We start from the raw sequence: 25,789 nt of genomic DNA, 5'->3' as shown, positions 1-25,789 counted from the left end.
AGTTTCCACTTTGGGAAGTAGATTTTTTATTGGTGGTGGGTGGGGAGGGGAGTGGAGGGGCATTGTGTGTTGGGGAGGGACGGAGGAGGGAGCTCTGTTTGTTGAGGGGGGAGGGATGCAGGTAGGAGTTGTGAGGGTAATAAAGCTTTTTGTTTCACCCATGTTTATGTGCTGGGGGTGGGCAGGGGGTAGGGGATGCATGGGTGGCAGAGCAGGTAGGATGGAGCAGGGTGTGTAAGAGTGGGGGGTTGGCCAGGGCCTCCCTCAGCCAGTTCCATGGCCTCTGCTGGTGGGGGTATGCTGTCCTCAGGCCTGGGTGGGGGGTGCCTGCTGGGGGCAGAAGGGCCAGCACCATGGCCAGCAGGGGCGTGGACCACTGGTCATCACTGGCAGGGGCAGCTGGCATGTGCTGCCCCTGCACAGGGAAGAGGCTGGCCAGGGATCAGAATTTCCAAGAGGGCTGCCAAGTGTTGGTAGCTGGGTCAGGCTTCAACATGAATGGCAAGTGCTAGCAGCCGTGTGGCTGGAGCTCCCATGCATGGCAGCATGGGAGGGATTTGGGACTAAGTTTAGTTCCAAGTCTCTGCACGTGTAGACACCTGCCAAAAAAATAACTTAATGTGCATTAGCTTAATGTGCATTAAATTTAGTCTTGCTTATTTTCACATATAGACACACCCTCAGTCACTCCCAGCTGCCCTCTCAGGCTAGGAACAGATGTTGCATTTGCCCCTGGATAAGCTGTGCCTGTGTTTGTCTCGGAACGAAAATATTCTGGGATTGGTATGTACACACATTACCTTTCTAATCAGGGTTTCATGATGAGTTGAATTCACTACCACTTTTCTGCCATTGATTCAATGAAGCAATCCCGGGATAACTGTACAGATGTACTTTGCAATATCCTGGGGTAAACTTTTACTACCTTTTAGCTGGGAAACTTTTTTTTAGGATTTATCCAGGGACAGTGGGCATGGACATCTGAAAAACTGCACTTCGTTCTGGGATAAAATGGTTTCTCCCAGGTTAAATGTGACATTTGTTTGCAGCCTCAAACACTTACCCCTCTGTTCCTCTTATCTCTTCTCATCTTGCTTTCCAGTTGCTTGCGCTCAATAATATTTGATGTTGTATAACGTTACCAATGTGAGTTCTATCAGTAGTACTTGCAGCAGTATCTATTCAACAATTAATATTTGATGATAATAAATATGGGGTTTTTTTCCAACGGAGAGTAGGAAATAAATGTAACAACTGCTAGCAAATGCTGAGTTTCTAATGGCATGGGTTTCATGTACATATGCAGCTAGGTGATGATGAAAAGGAGACTGGGAATAGGGGGAGAAGATTGTCTTTTCACTCAGAATCTACTTTTTGGAATTTGGTATGTTGACTGTTTTTATTCTAAAACCCAAGTGTGTTGCTGAAGAAGATGCTGTGCTCTTTACCTAGGCTCTCAATAGTCCGTGGTTGCTGTGGAAAGTGTCTTGTGGGCTCATAAGCTCCTGGGCCTGGTATTTTCTACAGAATTGAAAGAAACAACAAGGAATATCAAATAAATAAGGGAGATCTATGGTGAATTAACATAAAAATGCCCCATTAGTCAAATGACAAAAACACTATTATTACTGGAACTCAAATTTGTATTACTGTACAATTGTGCCAAAAGGCCTAAGCAAAGGTTGGGCTTCATCCCACTTAGCATTGTGCAAACACCTGTAACATTAATAATACCTGGCTGTTATATAGCAACACTTGATCAGTTGATTTCAACAGATCTGATCATAAAGATAAGCAGTGTCTGGGTTGTAGTCTAGGAGACACTAGGTGGATACAACACACTGACAGGATTAGCTTAAAGTAATTGTGAGATTAATCTGATTGGTACAATATGAAATGGTCACAGCACAGCAACTGGTCACTCACTGTCATGGGCTTGGTAGAAGACTGAAAATGGGATCTCAGACTAATGCCTTTTACTTCCCAGAAGCATATTCCTATTCACAAACCCCGTTACTTTCATTCATATTCTTAATCTTTTCATTGGGCCATGATTAAGTGCCTACTATTCTGTATATATTACCTCATCTACTCTGACTTTTCTTTGTCTCTCAAACAGCAAAGTAACTTAGTTTTACTTCCAAAAGGGCTCTCTCTCTCATACATACAGACACCGCCCCCCCCCCCGCCCCCCCGGAAGAGGTCTGAAAGTGAACTGGCATCTATTACAACAGGCCACCCTAATAGTGCTTAGATAACTAGAATGACTTTGAGTGACCAGCAGTTACCAGCATAGGCTGGATTTATCCCTGGTCCAAAAGGGGGAGATATCCCACAGCTCCCACTAATACTCAGAATAACTAGTACAGTTGTGCCCAATGTTTCTTTTCAGCTAGTCTTCCCTTAAAATGCTTTCTTTCTTCTGTCCACTGGTAAATCTTGGTGAAGGTACATGTCCCCAGGATACTTCTTTGTAAGTCAGTGGTTCTCCACCTTTTTAGACGCAAGGCTCCTCTCAGAAAACGCCAGCTCTGAGACTTTTTTTTATTTTTACTACAGAAAAATTCTATAGCAATTCTTCTATTGCAAAGAATTCAGAAAGACCCCAACAGGTCAGAACAGTTTTGACACTATAGATTCCTATTTGAAATCTTTCAGTTGATCTTGTGCATTCTGTGCAGGTGTTTGCAGACCTAACAGTGCTAATATTGTGTGGCACACCACAGCACCCTTGAAAGGATCTCATGGTCCCCAGGGTGCTACAACACTGGGGTTAAGAAGCCCTGTTGCACGTGTTCCTTTCAGTGATGTTCTTGAGGCATTCATTTCAAGCAGCTGAGAGACAGGGGCTATTGGCTTATATTTCAAACTACTCACTGAACGGATTGGCAGCAAACGTGGCACTTTGGACTGGAAGCTTGAGCGTATAGGATGAAGCGCTTCCTTCTTTATCTCATATTCACCTGGTCCTGGCCCTTCTTTCTGTAACACAATCAGAAATGGATTTCTTTAAAGGTGCATTCCCACTGTCGAACAATTCATAGCTCCTCTTCTGCTCCCAAATTAAGGTGAAATAGTCTGTCTAAATCCTGTTCTGCTTGTATTATTGGTGTTACACTGTACAGATCTAAAACTATTGCATATATGCGCATCACCCCTGCCACATCAGGTTGCCTTGCATCCTCTCCTCACCACGTGGTTGAGCTAGCACTAGCAGGAAGCAGCCATTGCATGCCGAAGGGAGGGAAGACCATAACTCCTTGTGTTTCTTTGCACCCTTCTATCTCTTGTTCTTGGACCAGGCACAGTGTGGCTCTAACTGAAATGGGGTTAGACGCTAGGAATCCTGACTTCCAGGCCTCTGCGCACAAAGAACATCATAAGATCACAGCAGGACCATGCTTGCTCTGCTACATTTTATAACGTTGCAGTATAATTAGGATTGAGATGAAGAACTGCAGCTTCATTAAGTGTAGTCTGTTATTAGAATCACTGTTCAAAAGTGGCAGTCAAGGGATTGATAATCCTTTCTGAACCAGCAGGAATATAGCAAATGAGCAAGAATCCCCCTAGCGATGGGAGAGACCTGAGTTCAAGTGTCTGCCCTGAATCAGGCAGGGTAGATACTTAAAAACATACCTGTCGCCTCTCAGGTAAATGCTCTAGCCATTGGGTTGTTTGCCAAAAAGAACTGGGATAAGGTGTCCTTTCTCCCTGCCTCCCTTGTAAGAAAGGCCTGAAATACCTCACATATGATATGCACCTTGCCTCAGGAGAAGGGTACACAGCTAAGTGGAGAAAGGCAACCAATTGTCTAAATGCTGCCCTTCTCTCAGCATTTTTCTTTTAGGAATACTGGGTAGAATTCTGCTTAGCTAGTTGCTTTCTGAGACACCAAATTTTAGGCATCTTCTCATTCTCCTGCATAGTGCAGGACATTGGACACCCAGTTCAGCACTGGCAATGCGTAGGGGGTGCACACGGGTGCACGTACACCACCTGAGATTGGCTGTGCCCCCCCTGACAGAAGTGCCACCAGCACTTCCGCGATCGGTTGCTGGTGTCTCTCCCCAGTATTAGCAGGCACCAGTCGCCCATGCAGTTCAGCATGCTACTTCTCAAGGGGATACATGAAAATGAAATATTAAAGTCCTTGCAGTGCTGTGTGGGTTTAGTAGTCAGCGCTTTGTCTAGTCAGGTCACTTCAGTTGGAAACCTAGATACGGACTGACTAACTTTGGGGATCTATCTGCACTTCACTTTTTAACAAATAGGTTTTATGTTGGTGTTGCACATAGGCTTAGTTGAGATAAAAATCTAGCTTCAGCCCAAGAATCAAGTAGAGTCTACTCCCTTGTATGTAGAAGGTTTCTCCTTTCTAGTTTTGCTCATTGGGGGGCTAGTGGCCTCTCTCTAGGCCTGCTCCAGTGCATCCTTCCCAAGTTAAGAGTACCAGGATGGTTCCATGGCTTGTAGATAGACCTCCATGCACTCCTGAATTCATTTTGATCAACTTATGTATCAGACTTGAGGCTCTAGTCTCTTGCTCATTTCAGAGACCTCAGCATAGGTGAACTCCTTACACAGCACCCAAACTCTATCAGATTGTAAAATACCTATGAGTCAAGTAGAAATATTAAAATATAATAATAATAATTTTTCAGACATTCCCATCAAAAAGAATAATGAAGCCTCTGAAAAGCCAATAATAGTGTATACCTGATTACAACATGATGGATTATGCATAGGGACCTACCTTACTCATGGCAAGAGAAAGCAATTTTTGCAGCTTCCTGGCCCGAAGAGCTGATTTTGCAGTCATTTCAATGAGGCCCTGCCCCTCTGTGCTGATTGGTGGGGAGACTCTGGGTGGGGGAAGACGGACAAGGCAGCAACTGCCATTTTGGCTGCTGACTGCCCTTTGTGTGACCTGCCCCTTGGCGCTGATTGGTGGAGAGGCACAAGGGGGCAGCTGCCACCTTGGCTGCTGTCCTTTGTGCTCCCCACCAGCCAGTGCCTTCCTCTTTTGGGCATGCTGCAAGGCCTGGCTGCAGTGACAGTAAGTGCCACTGGCTACTACTGGGGAGCCAGCATTTTATTTTTATTAAGTTTCTTTTTTTGGTTGTGTAACCCAGGTGCACCCAAGTACGTGCGCCCCACTCCAAATAGAAAGGATGAGTGGCCAGGCAGGAGTGTTGTGAGAGGGATCTGCAAATATAGGTCAACAGCAAATAAATACTGGCAAACCACAGCGGGGTATCAACACGGGATTCAACTATGGGTGACTGGTGTCACCTTAGTTTGGGGGGGCATGTGCCCCCACAGCAACCAGTCAGTGACCAGGGGTGGGGTCCCCCTGCGGCCAATCTTGCTGACCCGGGGGAGGTCCCCCCATGGCCAATCATGAGGTGGACAATCACTGTAGCTGCTTCCAGAAGTGGAAAGTGCCATGGCCGCACTCCCCAGTCAGTGCTTGCAGGGGGGCCTAAGCAGCAAGTGCGCCCAGTCAGGGGGTGCACTGATGCTCCTGGATTCAACAAGACAGGTATATGTATATATACACAATATACAACAATTAAATAACAACTCACATTAGAAATAACAAAATATAAGGCACCTGCACACCCTTCAGGGTATCAACATCACTGCAGGCACTGGAGACTCCCCTTTGATGCTAGGAGCCTTGGCACAGCTCCAAAAGGGAAGAAGGAAGGGACCCCAGTACCTCTCAGCCCCTCGTAGGTTTGCCGGGGACTCCTTTCCCACAGGGCCCTCTGCTAGACCCCCTTCCAAGGGCTTTCTCCCCTGTGGGAACCCTTTCCCCAATAACTCACAGCTTGAATGAGCAATGTGGGGTCCTTGTCACCCTAGCCAGGGTTTCTTTCAGCTGGCACAGACGCAGGCCTCTGGCCTCCAATCCCCTCCCAGCCTGTGCCTCACTTCTGGCATCAAGGGCTCTGCCTGCTGCTCATGGCTGGTGGCTTAGGCCGCCTCCTGTAGCTCTGAAGTCCAGGTCCCTGCCTGGGACCAGCTGTACACCAAGTGTGCACAAGAGTCCTGGCCACATGCCAGGAAATTGTGGACCTGAGCCAGCTTGAGTGGCTGTCAGGGTCAGGTCCCACTGGACTGTGCTGTGCCACGCTTCTGACTCTGGATTCCCAGCCTCATGCTGTGGGGTTGCAGAGCTGAGCTGCCTTGTGCAGCTCCCAGGGTCTGAGGCTCTGTGCACCGTTGCGTGCAACAAGTGGCAGGAGACCCCAACTGCCTCACACAGCTACCAGGGTCTTGCCCCATGCGCTGCACTACACACCAACTGGTGCTGAAGCCATCTGCAGCTCCTGCCCAGCTAGAAGTGTCTTCAGGGCCTCTTCAGGGCAACAGCATCCTCCCGCTGGGCTGCTCTTCCCGAGTTCTTCTTAGCCCATTCTCTTCTCCATCCCTCGATGCATCTGCCATGTGCTGGGCACGCTGCTCCTTTTATTTTCTCTGGAAGCTCCGCCCCTGGAGTGCTGTTGGACCTGCAAGGTGCAGGCTTCAATCAGGTCCAGGGCTCTTCACCCTGCAAACCCCAGGCAGGGGCAGGGGCAGGGCCAGCCCCTCCCAGTAATTATCTGATTGGCGGACATGCTCCACCAATCACAATGAAGCTCTTCCAAGCCTGGGCATGCTGGGCTGTATCAGTAAGTCCGCCACACTTGATTTCCTAGAAAATCGTGGCCAATTCCATTTTTTTTGCAGCAATTGCAGTGGAGATCGCTGTGTTTTGTGATTTCCATGAAAATAGCAAAACCCCAATTTTAGTAGATCCCTAATTATGCATCATGCATTGATTATTTTTTCCTAAATATGTAGTACTTTGTATTGGCCCTTATTGTATTCCATCTGATCTATATGATCATTTTCTCAATTTATCAAGGTAATTTTGAATCCTAATCCTCACAGCTATGTTTGCTACCCTATCCAGCTTCAGGTCACTGACAGATTTACCACTGTCACTCATTTCCATTCTCCAAGTGTATAATGAAAATAAGGATAAAAATACACTCAACTTGAAACAGAAAAGGGGTTCTAGGAAGATCAGGAGGGTTGAACAACCTCCCTTATGACATGGTCCTAGAAAGGCTTGGTTTGTTCAGCCAAGCAATACAATGACTGAGAGAGGATGTGACGCCTATAAATACTTTGGTAGATAAACACCAGACAGTGAGAGGAGCTTAACATAGCTCATCCAGGAAGGAACCCACCCCTGTCCCTTCAATTAGGGCAACAGGGTTACATTAGGCCTTGAACTCCTCATGACCCATCACCATTCCCATGAGCTCAGCTGCCATGTCTGGACACAGTGAGACTCAGTGGATGAAATTTTGTTTCTGCTGACTACACTGGGAATTTTGTCTTTGTCCTGAGTGGAATTAGGATTTTGCCATGTACAAGTTCTGTAACTGGAAAGCAATAAAGTCAGTGGAATTATTTAACAAAATCATAGAAAATGAGGGTTGGCAGGGACCTCCGGAGGCCACCTAGTCCAACCCCCTGCTCAAAGCAGGACCAACCCCAACTAGATCATCCCAGCCAGGGCTTTGTCAAGCTGGGCCTTTAAAACCTCCAAGAATGTGACAATCATATTCTACAGAAGAACAGGCTTGGCTAAGGACATGTTAAAAAATGGCATTACACAACTGCTCCCAACAAGAACTATTTCCTCCAATGACATAGCGGCCACTGTGACTATATGCCTTCAGAAACTCATGGCTTAAAACTCATTCCTTGGAAAGTTTTACCCAAAATATTTTACATTTTCATAATTTGAGTCACTAAATCAGATATAGATTATCTCAGTGCATTAGGAAGCCTGTTTTTTGCTGCTTTGACTTTAAGCAAACGGCATGTTTAATAGCTCTTTGAAACTGTAAGTAAGATGGCACCAGTCAAATATACAGAACAAGCACAGATGTTGATTAAAAGATTTTTTGTTTAATGAATTCAGTTTATAGCAGCATGACTCTTCAGTATGCCTGGAACACAACTTTGCAGCTACTGCTTCTTAGCATACTAGTAGAATGCGAATGTACCAACGGAAAAATATTCTACAGTGTAAATGCCAAATTATTATTTTTAGAAGTGAGAAGGGATAATTCTTTCTCAATCCTTGTGGCCTTCATTTTCAAAAGTTCTCTAAATCTTCCTCTGCTATTGGCAGCCGGAAATTTTCATGCACAAAGGGTCCCATCTCACAACCCATACCCATGCAAGTAGCCCCAGGAGAATCAGTTCATAAGGCAGAAACTATATTTGAATAATGATTACAAAATCAGGCCCAGGGGCCAGACTTGGAATGTGCAGCAATAAGCTCCAGTATTGCTGCACGTTGAGCTGGGGCAGAGCAGCCCTAGCTGGCAAGGGGCTCTAGGGCTCAGCCTGCCGGCCCGGGGCTGCTCCCCACAGCTCAGCGTGCTGCAGGGTTGGCTGGCTGGGGCACGAAGGTGCTTCAGTGTGGGGCTAGCCAGCAGGTAGCCCCCAGACTGAAATACTCTCGTGCCCCAACCACCTGGGCAGCATCTATGCATGTGCTGCTGCAGGGTTTTTTACTCCCCTACTAGGCTGGAGTAAACTAATTTGTTCCACAGCAGGATAGTACTTGTAAATACTCGTAATAACTTGTAAATACAAGTCAATAGCGTAGGCTGCATTCACAGTGCACCTAATAACTTGCTGTTTATAAAGTATAGGTGTAACCCTTCTGCCAGGTGTCATCAGAAGCAAAAGGGCCAAGGATTTTCCATAAACAGTTTGAACCCTTATTCAGAAACCTAGGAAAAAATGTTTTCCCTCGGTATCCTTAACAAGCAATGCTTCCCCTCCCACAGGCGCTGAGGATGTGTATATCACAAAGGCAACGTATTAAGGGGGAAATGAACATAGCAAATCAACCCTAGGTTAATACAGATAGCAAATAAAACATCCAGCCTGCTCCAACATAGGCACCAATCTTTTGCCTCACTTTCCTCTCCAGCTGGTGTTAGTGCCTGATGCACAAAAGATTGTGTGACCTTCCCTGCCCGGCAACCCCAGCTCCTATTAAAGTATTCCACTCATAGTTTTCTATCAGTAGTCTGCCAACAAAGTGCCAATGCCCAGGGATGGATGCCAGATCCAAGTTTACAGGTTCTTCATTCAACTGTTACATTTACACCATTACTGGTGCATTGTAGTCCCAGATTTAGATCCCCATAAGCATTCATTAAGCTCCATCATTGCACTGCAGACAAAGCTAAACAACATGTGAGCAGAATTCTTGCTACTAAGAACTCATTCCTGCCCACAGAATAGTAGCCCCTTTCCCCGTGGTCGTGTCTGTGGTCTACTCCCCAGCAGTACCCTGTTGAGATTCAGGTAAGGTACACAACATATGAAGAACAGGTTAGATGCATGTCTCTTGCTCTTTAAGGACACCATGACATCTCAGACATCATGACATCTGCTGCAACCAACAGTCTGGCATAACAGATCTCACCCAGGCAAAATGTGGTCTGCTTAATTTTGTCTCCCCGGGTTCATTAGTAGATAGTGGCAAAGAGATCCTTTTCCTCTAAGCTTCAGCAACATCATATATATGGTGGCAGTAACAGAAAGCAGTCATGTATTTGTGGTCCACATCTTGTTAAACTCCTCAAAACTTCTGTATGACGTGAATGAGACCATCATGGTGAGGGGAAAGACTTCTAACAAAAACAGCGATTGGTCATCATCTGAATTTTGATAATAATTAAATAGCCACAAGGTCGTCCTAGGTCTAGAGCCAGACTTACAAATGTATTTAGGTACAGAAGGACAGACGGTGCAGAGAGGTGTCTAATGGGATTTACAAAAACATCTAAGCTGAAACATGTAAATCCAATTAAGAGTTTTGAGGCTGTGATAGCTTACCTATGGAAACCAAAGTTTATAAACACCAAAGAGAAATTATTTACTTAACAATTTAAAATAATTTAAAAGTTAATGAATGATTTACCACTGAGTAATTCTATATTTTCTTATTTGTATTGAAATCAACCACACTAGAATACAGCAGTGAGTCAGGTCCTAAATATTTGTGTCAACATTTCTACCAGTTAGGCTTTGTAAAGCTGTTTAAACAAAACAAAACAAAACCCAACTACAATTGGGGTCTTAATTACCACACAAGAGACCTACCTGCAGCTGGTATCAGCTGTCATTAATCCACTGAAACCAATGGAACTACGCTTACCTACTCCAACAAAGATGTGGCCTAACATCTTCACCATTTTTAACTGATAGTTAATTATGTAGCGGAGAAATGATGATAAAATAAGACTATTAAGGTTGCAAAGTCACACCTGTGCAATCTCAGTTCAGTGCCCTTGTGAATGAGTATCAAGACAGTCATCAATGATGCAATCGCGTACTGTTTTTTCCATGGAACCCATGCCTCATTCACTGCTTAGGAAGTATTATCTCTAGGGATCAGTCAGGAGAGCGTTATGAAAACTGTTGTTTGTACGATTCCTGCTTTATGATACCCTCTTAGAAATGAATGTGTCCAGTACTTAGCTCTTTCCGTTTTAGGTCTGATCATACACCACAGAAACAGGAAATGGGGTGCAAAAGGATCAGTACTCGAGAGCAGGGAATTGTGAAATTACTGATGGAGGGATTTCTTGTACTCAAAAGTGCAGCATCTTAGTGCAGGGTTGGGGAAGACAGGGAGAGTGGTTTAACCTTAGACCCTGAAAGCCGACAGAGCTGTGGCTGCACTGGACTGGAGCCGAGCTATACGGTTCACTGTGGTTGATGGGCTTGAGGACATCCATATTTGACCCTAAGTAGCAAACTAGACATAGCCAATTTTTTGTTACCTCCTTTTCCCGTCTGCAAAACAGAAATAACCTATCATCTCACAAATGTATTGAGAAAATACATATATTTTTTGATAAAATGTGTAAATATTTATAAGTCCCATAGAAAAAGCTGGGGGGGGAATTAATAATTCTGTCTTCAAAGTAAGGATTGACTAGTTTGAAGAAAGCAGGGGACCAGAACTGACCAATAAAAATACAATAAAATGCTGAACAGGTACTTATTAACTGAGCGCTATCCACTCTGTGTATTGAAAAAGACTGGGGTCCTGTGAAAAAAATCAGTGTGTGATCATGTAATGGAGCAAAATTTTCAGCTTGTATAGATCAACATAGTTCTATTTAAGTCAATGGAGCTACCTTGATTCACACCAGCTAAGGAGCTGCCTCGTAAGCTGATAAAATGTGTCCTGAATGTTTTGGCTCACTTTCTTAAAACCTTGTAACCAATAGATTTGCAGTGCACAAATGAATTCTTCACAGGAGAGGACAGGCTCAAGGCTAGCTAGTTCTTGAAATTTCCTGTCTCTTTACTCTTCATTCATGAAAATAAATGTGATATAACAAATCACTCACCATACACTAAATAAACTGAAAGAGGATTTTCAGCCTATTGATCTATTGTGTCGGGTATTTAACAAACTCTGGTGTCATAGACACATTGTAAAATCTGTGTTAAAAGTCTGATTCTGACCATACCAGCTGTTCGCTGTTGTAACTCCACAGTGTTACTAGTGATATTCCCATATGTCAGAGGAACATCAGATCCTTAATATAGAATTTAAGTGCACATGGCTTCTTTTCAAGATATCTGGCCTGCAGTGAACTCTTCTTCCCTACTCCACCAACTCCTCCCCTCTTCCCAAGTCCAGTTCCCTTCCTATTTGGTTCCAAACCTAAAGTTTTTGCATAACCAAAATTTCTGCTCCACTCACAGAAAGCAGAGTCAGGACCTTTTTAATATTTGGATGCTGATTGCAACAGTTAGGAGAATGTATAGCACCTCTGGAGAGAAAAAAACCCACTGGCATTAACATAGCTCTATCATTGTCATTATCATTATGTTCATTGTCTTTTCTCATAGTTATTTCATTCTCACTGACTAAATCTCTTCTAGCCTACATTTTTTGGACAAACGTATATTTTGTTTAAATTATCTATCTATCTAGAGTAAAGCTGAATAACACTGATCAAATATGATAACTTTGTGTGTCCCTCAAAGAGTTTCAGTCTAATGGCCCAGTATTAAAATAAGAACAAACATTGTAATGTACAAATGGAAATGGATCTTTCATTGTTCTATATCACAAAAGTAAGTGAACTGGTATCAGCCAATTGTAAATAGTTATCTGACACAAGGGGTGTTCGATTTGCCTTTCTCCAAACAAAAGTCTTGCTTCTGAAAGTTGCAAGTCCAACCCAAATCTATTTATAACCATCAGGAAGGTTAATATCTATGTATTTATTACTTCCCCATCCATTCTTATTTTCAATTGTGTCACATTCAGTCAAGCATAAAAATGATGCTTCTTTAATGCATTCATAACATCTCCTGCTTTTCATGTGGCAATTGACTTTGTTTGTCTACAGCAAAGGTTTGTGAAGTCAGGGCTTTGTTTGGATACCAGGAAATTTCACTGAGGCATCACATTTTGACATTTGATAAGTAATTAACTAAAGGAAAGAACAGCTGCTTAGAAAATGCATAGTGACAGCATGTAGATGATTTAAGACCAATCCATGAAGCACCTAAGCCCCATTTAAAGTTAAAATGTCATGAGATGCACAAAATATATTCAGTGTGGCTCTGCAGTTTTAACAAAGAATTAGCTTTCATAAGCCTGGACAACTAAGCGCACAATTTAATACTCATGTGATATACTGTTAGAGGCTTAGATGCCCAAGTCCCAAAGACCAATCATAGGATAGTGGCTTTTAAAATAAACGACAAAAACTTGAGCTAACGGCAGAAGAAATTATAACAAGAGAAGGGCATTTTTGGGATTCATATTTGAAATATATGCAGCTTTACCCTGAACTTCAGTTTCATGATATAACATTTCTCATATCAATAACTTATTGTGATAAATCAGGTTTGTCTAAAACAAGTAAATGCAGGTGTAAAATGAGTGACCACCAAAGTACAGAACTATGGCCAAAAACATGAAAGGGGAGAAGTGGATAAATAATACCACAGAAACATACTAGATGACAATGGATCACACAGGATGAATGAAAAGCATCCTGAGAAGTCAGGTATCCAAGTTAGTACATTAGCAGGTATAATGCACACAAAAGTAAACCAAGTTGACGTTGACCTAGGTGGCCATCAACAAAAATGGAATTATTACTTCTTCATTTCATAGTGTAAGGGAAATACACATGCCTGTAATTCTGTTCCTCTGAAAAGCCTAGTCTGATAGGATTCTCACACTTAGGGCTGAGTTACTCACCGTAAGGCTAGCAGAAACCCCTCAGCTCTTAAAGAATGTTGGCCTCAGATGGTTGTTGGCGGAGGTCAAGTGTCAGCCAAGCTACATTGTGATTGACTTGTGCCATACCTTACCCACGTAAATGCTACTCTCGCAACTTTCCAGTCTCTTCTGCTGAGAGGTGACTCTTCTACATTGACTACCCAATTCAGAATGATTAAATACAGCTACGATACGCACCCCAGATGAATAAATAAAAGCAAGCTGCGAGTCTTATGCTACATCTAAAAGATCATCCCAGATTTATAGGGGAGGTCACTGGGGAAGTGAGAGAGATTTTCATGCATCTCCTGGGGAGCTTGAAGAGGTTCACTATGTTTCTTAAATACTTATAGAGACATCACCCATGTAAACTTGGTACCCCTACCCATCATGTGGCAGGTCCCAGGCAGATGAAGCTATGAGCAAAGCCGTCTGAACAGAATTGTGCCACACAGAAATGACTTTAAGCCATTGAAATGTCTTCATTCTCTCTCCAGGGGTGGACCATGGGGGGAAAAAAATGCATATACTTGCATCAAGAAGAATGACATGTTTTCCAGCTTTGAAACTATGGAAGCGGTGGTGAAATGCCAAAAGGGCCATTAAACACAAGGTGCAGGGGCAGTGGGAATAATGCAATTGAGGCTCTGAGAAAAAACAGCCATGTGCATAGTGCAAGAAGACCAAGTATGTTGAGAAAAGCACTAAAAATGTGGCTGCGAGGAAATACTGGAGCAGGCACAGATATCCCTGAGCATCAAGCCACAAGCATCAAAAAGTTGCTGAACTGGGCTAAAGAGCTCAGAACAAGGCTTTTGAACTGTTGTTGTTGGACTAACTGGATGGGACAGAACTACTAAACGCACAGGATGTCACATGCAGTATGTTCAAATCATGGAGGTGTGCAGCTCTGTGCAAGGTCTACACTTATAACTGCATTTCCTTGGTGGAGCCACCATTTAGTTCCAGATGCCATTTTGTTTTTCAGTGCTGGCAGTGACTTGGAGAAAAAAAACCCACTTTGGAACAAATCCTACTTCCACTAAAGTCAATGGAAGTTTTTCAGTTGCTTTACTGCTGTTACAATATTCACAAAGGATCAGGCCATAGATTTATAGGCCAAGCATATTTAACTTGAGAGAGAGAGTAATTAGGCAATAATGATTGACAGCACAAAGCAATTCTTGGCAAGTGTTGAGTATCTGGAGGAGGTAAGGACATAAGATGAAACTCAAGAGATCTTAATCCAGCCAATCATTAACAATCAAGATCATTGCTATTAAAAACATGGAATAACACATGAAAATGTAAACTGCATAAGTACACAATACAAACAATTCCCATTGTATGAGTACAGAAGTTGAACAGCTGGTAGACACAGAACTGTTAACCGCATTCAGTACTGTAGTGAGGGGTACTGTAATGACACAAGCCCTGGACACCCACTTAGAGGGGGTGCAATAATGGAACAGCTCTGATAGCACCTAGGTTTTCCTAACAATTAAAAGCAATAGACAATAGCCAACTGGAAAGCAGAACTTGTGCTGCTCTGTTCTGTTCTGTTCTCTTCTCTTCTGCTTATGAGTCAGAATTAACACAGAGCACAGAGACATTGTTTTTAGAAAACCTGTTTCTCCCCCCCATAAGTGTCCTTTAAGCCATTTACAGTATGTTGCTGTGTAATTATGAAACTGAAAATGTAGCTGTGTTCACAACCACAATGCGTACTAGTACATTTCTGTACATTACCCTAGCTCAAGATCTACAAAAGGAGCACTTCCTTATGAGATTACACAAGCTATATGAGCAAAACCCTTAGATATTAATGTTATTGATCAAAGTATATATTAGCTTGACGTTAAACAAGAATGATTTTAGCACAGAATAGCTACATGATTAAATAGGCAGGAAGTACAAAATCATCCTCTGAACAGGAGCCAAACCGACTTAATTCATCAGTAAAGCATACAGGTTTTGGTTGAAATTCCAAAGCTGGGAGTGCAAGTCTAAAGGATGTTACAGCTCATTTGTTGCAAAATACTGTATGGCAGCAGTATCAATAACTCATTTAAGGAGCTGCTGTTTACACAGAATGGCTCTTCTATCACAAAGGGCCACCTGGCATTGAGAAGTTAATGAGATCCTGGAGGATTTTCAAAAAAAGGTTAACATTTATTTAACAGTGAAAGTCTATCCCTTGATAATTTGCACTAAACACAGTCCCTTGCTCTATCTTCAAATCAACCCCAAGCAACTACACTGGGTTTTTAAGGAGCTGTTTCTTTCTGTAGCTGAAAGCCCTCTTTCAGTCTGCTACCGAAATCTGAAATCTGGATTGTCTGTAAGCAACAATAATTAATCCCAAAGAAAAGAATGTATTTACTGTGAAAAATACTCTGGCTTCTGACAGAGTTAGGCATGAATTCCTGAAGGGGGAAGGCAAAGGTATGGAAGCATTATCATCGCTGATACTGGCTCTCAACCAGTGAGTCAGCAGTAACAAATTGCTTTTTCAGCAGGCATTCCTTGATAATGTGAAGGTATATCTGACCAAAGTTATTTCCTTGTATGTCTCAGGGCTTCCAGAAACTGCGTGTTAATAAATATTCTGCTCACAAACTGAGGAGAGGGCTGAGGGGTGTTCCCTGAGGTGGAGCTCACCCTGCCCCTGGCTACTGCAAAGATGGCCAACAGTGATGAACCTTGGGGCTCATACATATCATTCCAAAGAGCAAATGGTTTGCCTTTGAAACGTGCCAGTTTACATTGAGTGGCAGAAGTTTCCAGAACTTTTTTGGGGGAGGCCCAACAAGGACCTATCCTACAGCTTGATATAAGCCTCCTTCCATCTTCCAAATGAGCTCGATGCACCACATATTCTTCATTTTCCAGTGGTACTGAAGGAATAGCAATTTGGTATGTCTCTGCCTACTTGCTGCCTTCCATCTGCCAAGTGGATCCCAGGGGGAATATGTCGGGAGCAGCCTCTGAACTCCCTGGAGTATGGGGTGGCATTTCTGCCATCCGTTATGTGGTGGGTGAACAGCTCGTTACTCCCTTGCCCTTCTTGTGTGCCAACATAAGGGATAATGGGACCACAGCCTTGCCTAGAAGAAATGTAATCAAAATGATCAGGCCCCATACTATCACGTCAATTTTTAAATCAGTGGTAGCAGTTTTCAGTGTCAGAGACACCATGCTTAGCTAGACCTGTCTGCTTATGAAGTTATCATTGAGCTGGTGTCCAATGAGTGTTGACATGTCAGCCCACTGTGCATTATTACCTTCCCAAGCAGCATGTCTCAAGCAGCATGACAGAGTTTCTCATGGTGAGACTGAAGGCTTTTCTTTTATAGCTTACAGATTTTGTGGCTAATTGTGCACATGGCCCATTTCTGGACTGCTTGTTTCAGACATGCATTGAATCACAGCAATGAGCTGTTGCCTGTCTCCTAACACACACTATCAAACTATTCCCTTTCATTTGAAGTACAGTATGTTCCATGCTGTGAATCACTTTTATGCAAAAATAGAAACCAATGACTATGTTCACATTATAACAGAGCAGCCAGGATAGGCATCCCGTAATTGCAATGCCAGGGTTAGTGGCACTGTAACAAACTACTGTACAGAAGAAATAGTAGCATCAGTGGGCACCTCATATTCTTACAGCTGATCAAGTGTAAGAATTTGCAGAGACAGGGCCAAGACCGAAGGCACGAAAATGGAAAAGTAATGATATCCCTGGTCCCCAGAATACCTCAGGGTAGGTTTGGAAATGAGGCAACAAAACCAAAATATCTTGTAAAAAGAGGTCTATTCAGTCAAAGGACCACATGGGGGAGTGCGACAGTGAAACACAGAATGCCTCCCTACACGTGCATCTATAGGACATCCTAGAAGGATGTCTTGTAGATGTGGCAGTTGGCATGGGCCAACACCACACTAAAAACAGCCATTACAGTCATTCAAGGTATAACACACACAGAGTGGGTGTACTATATTTCACTGTGGTGCTTCCTAGTGACATCTTTCATCATATATGTAGCTATATCCATAAAGCTCGCGCGCGTGTGTGTGTGTGTGTGTGTGTGTGTGAGGGAGAGAAAGGGAGAGAGAGAGAGTGCAGCTGATATGTGCACAAGCTCTTGTGTATGTTATGTGCAAGTATAAATCTGGCCCAGTAAGGAATTTGCTGTCAACACCTATTTAATCCACGATGGAAATTCAAGCTCCAAACTGGCAAAGCTTGAGGCAGTCACCAGTGAAAGTGCATCAGACTCAGGTTGTGTTTACTCCGAGTTCTGTATATAGAAAGTTTTCTGGGTCAGACACAGAATTCACAGGTGTCACCCAGTCAGCTTGAAGTGATGTCAGAAGGGTATTTTTACTTTAGGGATAGTGGAATGGTTGACAATTTAATAAACAAAATACAGGGTATTTAAGCGGAAGAATGAAGTGACACTGTAATGGGTCCAATTCCTTTTCATTGTCATAAATCAAGATTACCATCCTTGAGTGGAGTTGCACCACTGTGATGCTGGTGAGGTCAGAATCTGGTCCAAACACTGAAAACATCTGAAGCCTGGAGTTTCATTCATGCAAAAGAGGAATGATAGCTAATCATTCTCCTCCTCCACGGGCATGACGTTTGTCCTGTCTCCTCTCATTTCCTTGCCTCTCAACCCATTCACTTGAAGAAATATGCATACTTTAACACCTCTTCAGTCTATTCTTCATCTAAACCACAACCCTACACCATTCCTCACCAGAAATTCTGGCAAGGAAACAGTCCAGTCTCACAAACTCTCACAGAGGAGAAAAAACATTGTTTCTTGTAGGTATTTTTTCATAGTGTCCTGCTGAACAATAGGAACAATGAACATTGTTTTATAGTAGGATTGCCATAAATAGATGTTGAGATCGAGTGATTGCCAAAGCTGAGACAAAGTGTTTAATCATTTTCCTAAGCTATTTTGGACGAGTTCCTGCAAATACTTAACCTTATGTGTTGTTTTCCTCACAGGAGTAGTCTCTTTGTAGTAAAAACTATTCCCAGGCACAAAGTTAATTCACAAGTGTCATTGTTTGTAGGATCAAGGTCTTTGCATACTATAGAAAACTAAGAGTGGAGTTCTAGTCCACTTTGGGAGCCTAAATAGCAGTTTCTAGCCATGGAATTGGTGTTTTTGACACTTAAACACAGTGGAGGAGGTCCTTCCCATCTTCTAGCCCCATTAGCCAAGTGACTAAGAGCACTTGTCCTGGAAGCAGGATCTAGGCACCATTTGCCCAGAGCGGGGTTGACCTTATATCTCTCTGACTTCTCAGCATGGTGCTCTAAGCACTATGCACAGGTTAGGCATTATCCAGTTCTTTCTCCCTCATTCCTTTTGAAGCTGAGGCATGGCATCTTGCATTTAAAGATCACTGGGTACAGAGAGTTTATCCTGCATGGGGAGCAAGGCTGCAGGCTAGAAGCCTGGGCCTGTTCCCTTTGAAAACAACAGTCATTCAGTCACACATCCTTGAGTTTGTGTATATTTCTATATTACATAATTATATATTTCCCTCTCATAGTTGCACAGAGTGTTTCAGAGTCAAAATCATAGTTGGGCAATAACCTGGATAATGCTAAACCTGTGGCCTGGTGGATACAACTTCAAATCCCTCTTAAGGAAGAAGGAGCCTAGAGCCTGGTTTTCTATTTCCTGGGCAAGTGTCTCCTGTTTAGCTCTTGGAGCTTAGACATGGGTGGGTCATCCGTCTCTTCCTCTGGTGTCTCACACGCATTAGTTACTGGATTTTGTCCAGCTACACGTTCATGAGTTACATATCCACAATAATTTACATGTCCACATGGCTGGCTACTACATGCGCAACACAAAGACAACTGCACATACCCAGTGTACAGAAGCACACTTGGGTGTCTACACTACAGGGGTAATAGAAGTGCAAGCTGTGCATAATTTCCAGAAATGCCACTTACTTGGCCCGTCAAACTTCCATTTAGGAAGTTAGTGCACAAGGAGTAAGGGATTTCCACCCCAAGCATACTCTACAAACCAGGAAAGATCATTTTTAAATATACAGAAGAACCAGGTAATTTTTCTTTTCTTTTAGACACCCAAACATTTCTTATCATCAGTTACTATTTTCCACATAGTACTTACAGGAGTGAAGTAGGTTGCTCTGCACCTTTGGACTGCAGAACGAAACATAAACTGCCTAAGTTTTGGAAAAGAAGCAGGTAAGATCATCTGAGTCATGTTCTTACTGTTACTTTCATCTTTAACAACAGTTTCTATACCTGTTTTTGTTTCAGTACAAGAAAGTGTAGCTGTCTGTCATTTTCAGCGCTAGATAATGGAACAGAAATTGTTCTGTTTTGGTAAAATATACTGAAAAGCTAAGGAGGCCTTGCAGTATCTTTCACTGGTATATAAAAAATATAGCTAAGCCATTTCCATTAAAGTTAATCAACACATATAGAGGGCCCGATTTTCAAATCTAGATGCCAAAAAGGTAGGTATTTTAAAGCATTTTTACACATGCTTGGGGGCAGGGAGTCTATAATTAGGGTGGCTCGGAGAACTGCTCTAATTAAAGCACCTGCACTGTCTTGTGTATTCAGCATCCCACACTTCAAAATGCTGGCAAGGGTGCTTCAACTAAAGCTCATTCAACAAACTTTAGATAAAGCACCCCTGCTACCATTTTGAAGGATGGGGATGTTGAATATACAAGGCAGCTGGAGCACAGTAGCGAGAACACTCCAGCAGGTTCAATTAATCAGAATGATTAATTGAGTCTTCTCTGATGTGCTGTAATTACATCAGAGCGGTGTTCCTGCATGTCTACAGGTGCCCTTAGATGCCTACTAATGTAGAAAACCTATTTCCCAGAAGTGCTGAGCACAGACAACTTCAAGTCAAGTGAGTATTATGGAGATAATTTTCCTACCTATGGGGACTTTTTACCATCTTGTACCATCTACACTTTTTCCAGAGCCTGACGAAGGGACTTCGATCCTCAAAGCTTGCAGAAAAGCACAATGTTCTTGCCATTTTCCAGTTGGTCTAATAAAAGGTATCATTTTGAAACCAGGAGTTCTAGTCTTTGTATGTCTTTTTGTTTCAGACCAACACGGCTACCAAGTTCACCCCTTTTAAGATAAACGCATTCTTAATGGCTGTGTTGAATCGGGATGGGTGTATGTATATCTCTGAATACTTTATTAAACTGGAGCTTACAGCAGAGTTAGGAGTCAAGATACTGACTTAAGGTCTGAGCCTCAAGTTAATGTGAGACTTTAATGACTTTGGATTAGGTGCATAAAGGAGAGAGCTGTAGGTACTCTGAAGCTCTGAAATTCTGAAGTCCTGGAAAATAAAACAGACTTTATAATACATCCAAACACCTCCATGGTAAGACAATCAGTTTACTCACTTGGATGCAAACTTGGGAACTTCAGGAGGGAGCAGGTTGTATTGTCCTGGTGCAAGGTCAATATCCTAAAAGGAGTGGTTGTTTAAGACTGGGTAATGATAGGGTATCAAGGTTTGACTTCAAGTTACTACTTTCATCTCAAAGAGCTTCATACACAGCTTTGCTTTAAGCAATACAGCTATTCTAAGGAGGGCAAAATTTAGCTCATATTCTTGGCCCATCGTTTTTATACCTATGCTCTCTGGGTCTGGTCCTACTCAAGGAAGCCAATGGGCCTTTCAGCTTTGGGGTGGAATTCTTTCCAGAGTCTTTCCCAACACAACTTCCCAATATTTTTCCAAGCTTTCCAAGGCTAATTAATGAAGTCTTGTAATACTCCTCAAAAGAGCATTAAAATCATGCCATCTTTATTACAAACATAATTTATAAGAAGATGCTGAAAAATGATATATAAATCCAGTGGCTAAATCGTCAAACACAGATGGAAGATATGCACCTGAAAAAAACCTTGCGCCTCTGTAGCTGCTCCACGCAAAGTTGGGTGTCCTTCAAAACCAGTTTCTTTCCCTTTCCCCACAACCCACTGGATCCAACATGCTATGTCATCTGGTGAGTGGGATCAGAGAGAGATCTCTTAACTGTAAAGACCTTCCATATGGCAACTGCGGAGGGCAGGGACAACTCTTCTTATCCACCAGAAAACTTCCGTCTTTGTATTAGAAGCTCGGCTAAGGACGTGAAACCTGTCCCTTAAGTTCTGTCATTGTTACTACACCAGGAGGTTGCAGGAATAGTATGTGAACAAAGGTGAACCATGGTCACCTGAGAGCTGTTTGATGGGTAGAAATTCTGCCTGGATGGTCCCATTCAAGTGGCTGTTAGCTAAACACAGAACCTTTTGGCCCCATCGTATTGCAGAGCAGATTGATGTGGAAGGGAGGAAACAAAGTTTCTGCAACAGAGAAAAGTACGGAGAATATTAAGATGACTCTGGACGCTGTGGCTGGGACCACCTGAGAAAGGCATCTGATAGGGATGGTTGCAGGACCTGGGAATTCACAGGAGCTGGAACTTATGAAGCAAACAAGGCCAGCTGAAAAAGGAAACTGGGGTCAGAATGGAGAAGAGGTTGTGATGGTCAGAGGAGAAGCTTGAGAAGTGATTGAGTATCTGGGGACTGCTGGTATCTTGGGAAGTGTATGTCTGAGGATAGGATGCAGCCTCAATGGTTTCCCAAAGTCCAGCCTGTGAGAATGCTACTCAGGGCCTCCTCAGACTGGGATCATAGGTGTCTTTTTAAAATAGGATAATTAAAAAATATAGTATCAAAAACAACTGAACAAATGCTTTTTAAAACTCTATCATAGTATATCATATGCAAGGTGGTCTCTTGTTCTTCCCTATCTTGTCTCATTCAAGAGAGAGATGTAACTATTATTCTGTTTTTACCTTATCTCTGAAATTTAAGGTGTTGGAACTTTTCCTCGGCGTGCTCTTAAATGAATATGTTGCTAGCCTTTTTCTTGCTAAATCAGTAAAACTAGGAGGCATATACGTGTAAACACCCGGAATGGAAAGGTCCGCTTTTGGATGAAAGATGGAAGGTCTCTTTCTGCCTTCTCCTTTAAAATTGTATGTGGGTTTTACTGGGTTGAGCTGGGCTTCTTCAAGGAAATCCCGTACAGCATATGCACCCGGTGAAGGCGTTGGCTAGTAAAAACAAACATTGTCTAGGTTGAGTTTCCTGTGCAGTTCTGTAATTCTTTTAAAAGCGTATTTCACAAGTTAATTCTACCTGGAATTTCAATGACATGTAGGGTTTTGAAATGTAACAAATACCAATAATTAACACATCAAAGTTTTTGGATCCTGATCATGTCATCTATGAAATGTTTCATGACAATATATTTGTCCTGAAAATAATTGTTAAAATAGCCACATGGATTATCATCAAGATGTTCCAAGGTGCATCTACATGAGATGTTTACTGTGGAGTTGACCAATTAGCTCCTCAGTAAACATTTTGGCATCTACACATGCTCCCCTATTAGGCTGCAGGAAACTAATATCTTCTGCTGTAGGTTAGTACTTGTAAATACAAGTACTATCCTGTTGCAGGGTGTTTTACTGCACAGCACAGCACATGTGGATGCTGACCAGCTAGCTGGGGCATAAGGATGCTTCAGTGTGGGGGCTGCCTGCTAGCTAGCCCAGCACCCTTGTGCCCTAGCCAGCTCTTCCACAGCACGTTGAGCTGGGTCAGAGCAGTTCTGGGTGGCAGGCTGACCTCTGGTTTCCCTGCCAGCCTAGTTTGCTTTGACTTGGCTCAACATGCTGCAGTCCCAGGCACACGTGTAAATGAAGTGCCCAGGAACAATAAACTCAGGTGAAAACTGCACCAGAATCTATTGTTGTGCATTAATATGCACTCATAAATGCATTCCCAATGTTTTAAAGCTACCCATGGGAAGTCTCTGGCCAGACAAGACCTGAATCTGTGCCCAAAAGCTGCAATCAAGACTTCCATTCAAATTGCTGTTACAATAAATTACCTTTGAACGTGACCAAGATAGTGCCTGCTCCTTCACTCTGAGATACCAAAAATACAATTGCACCAGAACACACCATTTGAATGACTCTTCATTTTAGCTTTCTAGCACTATGCTTCTACTAGCATTTTCAGTGAAAATATCTGATTTACATTAGATAAGGTGAGCTGGGGGGGGATGAGACATACAATAATTTAAAAATGCTAGATGCAGAGCACATTGCTGTGAGCCCTGTTAGAACATTCAATGGAGTCAGATGGACTTCTCAATGGAAACTGCCAATTAGCTTTGGGCTCAGTTCAGCTACAAATTACTCCTCGTGGCGGCTGGCCCTAGAGAACATACCAGACTTTTCCCTCAGATGTGGCTGCAGAAGCGGGTTCTGGGATTTGCACAGTTGCCCTAAATCTGCATGTCCCTCAAAATAATCAGTTTTTTTTCTGAAGTGGAAAGTGTTTTGTTCCTTGGCCAGGGTCAACTCCGACAGGCATTTTTAAAGGCACTGTGTTTGTGAAACTGCCTACCCACTGACAGCTCCCAAAGTTGTTGGCTTTGTAGTGCTGATTGGTCCTTAAAGACACAAAAGTGACCCCAGTCATTTTGGACCCTTATACAGGCCAAATAAAGCACACCAGAACGTTTATGATAAAAACTATCTTTAAGCATGTTTCATGTTGAAAGAGTTTATGGCAGAAATGGATTACATTTCTGCACCTCCTCCAAACCCAATAACGATTCCCCTTGAAAAGTTTCAGAGAAAGCTGCTGTCTGAAATGTAGCTTCAACGAAATGGAACTGCCAGAGCGTAGTGCTTCCTATAGGGATACAGAGCAAGTGTGGAGGCCCCAGTTCTCAATATAGATGGGTCTGGGTTCTCTACTGATCCCTGTGGTCTGCCCTTTGTGAGCTGAGTCCAAATACTCTTTTGGTAAAAATCATACGTTTTTAATCCATTATTTTGTTATAGTCCTAGACACTGTCTGTTCAAAGCCCCTTGAAGCCAAGAAAAAGGTTCCCACTGACCAGAAAGGGCTTTACATTCTGCCCTAAATGAATGTCTGAATTATAATTTCCCAATTCTTTGTGAATTAATTTCCAGCAAAAGACCCTGCCATTTCTCTAGCTGTTTAGATACCATTGCCATGATTCTAAATTTCCTGAATAAGTCAAGCAATGACCTCTCAAAATATATGCCAGAGCTTTTCATAAGGAAAAATGACCATGTTTACAGTAACTGAAGGTTTAATATTTTAATATTAAGCTTAGTTTATTATATGTGCTACATTAAAATTTGGTTGGGGAAAGACTGGCTTCTGAATATACTGCAGAGGTCCCATTCCATAGAAGAGGAATGTGAAAAGGCAAGCATGGTTGGCTGGTCAGGGAACTGTTCTTGCTTGCTGCTGCCAGCTCTTCTCTGCCTGGATGGATGGGATGCTGTTTGAAGAAGGACTACTGGACTGGGTACATGCTGCAGCTGAAAAGATACAGCAGGCTCAGAAACTGAACTGAGGGCTTGGGAGCAAGCAAAGGGAGCAATCTGTCCGTCTAGACCAGGGGTGGGCAAAATGCGGCCTGCGGGCCAGATGCAGCCCACCAGGTCTGCAGAGCCCCTGCAAAATTTAGAAAATTAATACTGATCTGCCCCGGGTGCTTGTCATGCGGCCCTTGATGGCTTGCCAAAACTCAGTAAGCAGCCCTGCGCCCGAAATAAGTGCCTGCCCCGGTTTAGACCATTGAGTTTGTACTGCATGAAAAAATCAGCCCAACAGTGAAAAGGTGCTCTAATTTGTGGCTTAAAGAGGGATAATTTCTGGCTTAAAGAGCAATGCTAGAAGGGGAACTGGGACTATTCACCCCTCCAAGTGATTCTTACTGATAGCAGTCTTGGAGTGATTTCCGTTCAAATTCCTGTGTCATCATAGGTGGTAGGGGAGAAACAGGAGTTTGGAACTAAGTACCATAGAGCGAAGTCCCACCTAGTCCTGCCTGTGGTAGTGAATGGAAATGTCATGTGGGATTAACTCCCACCTTCACAGTGGGCACACTGAGCCTCAGAAGTTGTCTTCCCACACCGTGTGGTCTTGGGCAGAAGCTGTAGTGAGGAGCCAGCCCGAGGAGTAGCTGCCGAAGCACCTCTGCTAAACGGGGACGTTTCTTTATTCCAAGACAGTCCCTGGTGGACAGTCTCTGCCCTGTTCAGCCTGACGTTTAGCTCCAACCCTCCCCCACCTCCTTCCCTCAGAGTTACTCTCCTCAGCTTCCGTTCGGCCTGCTCCTCTGACCCACTTCTTTCCTACCCTGAACTCATCCTTTTTGACAGTGTTCCTGTCTTCTGACTTCTCTTTTTTTAAATTTGGCTTATGCCATCCAGTTGGTGCACATGGACACTGTTAAACAGCCATACTAAAACAATTGCATGGAAAAGTTGTCTCACCTC

The 25,789-nt window shown here is 43.1% G+C and overlaps 1 protein-coding gene across 1 annotated transcript; it reads right to left on the bottom strand.

The window, feature by feature from the left end:
• Nucleotides 1–1,193: 1,193 nt before the first annotated feature.
• On the bottom strand, nt 1,194–23,948 carry CUNH2orf61 (chromosome unknown C2orf61 homolog). The gene is made up of 6 exons (XM_019548561.1): nt 23,874–23,948; nt 22,250–22,510; nt 20,801–20,865; nt 16,284–16,458; nt 2,878–2,982; nt 1,194–1,521 (listed from the first exon to the last, which is right to left on the bottom strand). The coding sequence occupies exons 1-6, from the start codon at nt 23,946–23,948 to the stop codon at nt 1,405–1,407; spliced, it is 798 nt and encodes a 265-aa protein (XP_019404106.1). The 3' UTR covers nt 1,194–1,404.
• Between the last annotated feature and the right edge of the window lie 1,841 nt (nt 23,949–25,789).

The sequence above is a fragment of the Crocodylus porosus genome, unplaced genomic scaffold (assembly GCF_001723895.1).
Source record: "Crocodylus porosus isolate Cpor-Errol unplaced genomic scaffold, CroPor_comp1, whole genome shotgun sequence".
Taxonomy (NCBI): Eukaryota; Metazoa; Chordata; order Crocodylia; family Crocodylidae; genus Crocodylus; species Crocodylus porosus.
Note: the sequence above shows the minus strand (reverse complement) of the source record. Positions and strands in the feature narration are given on the sequence as shown.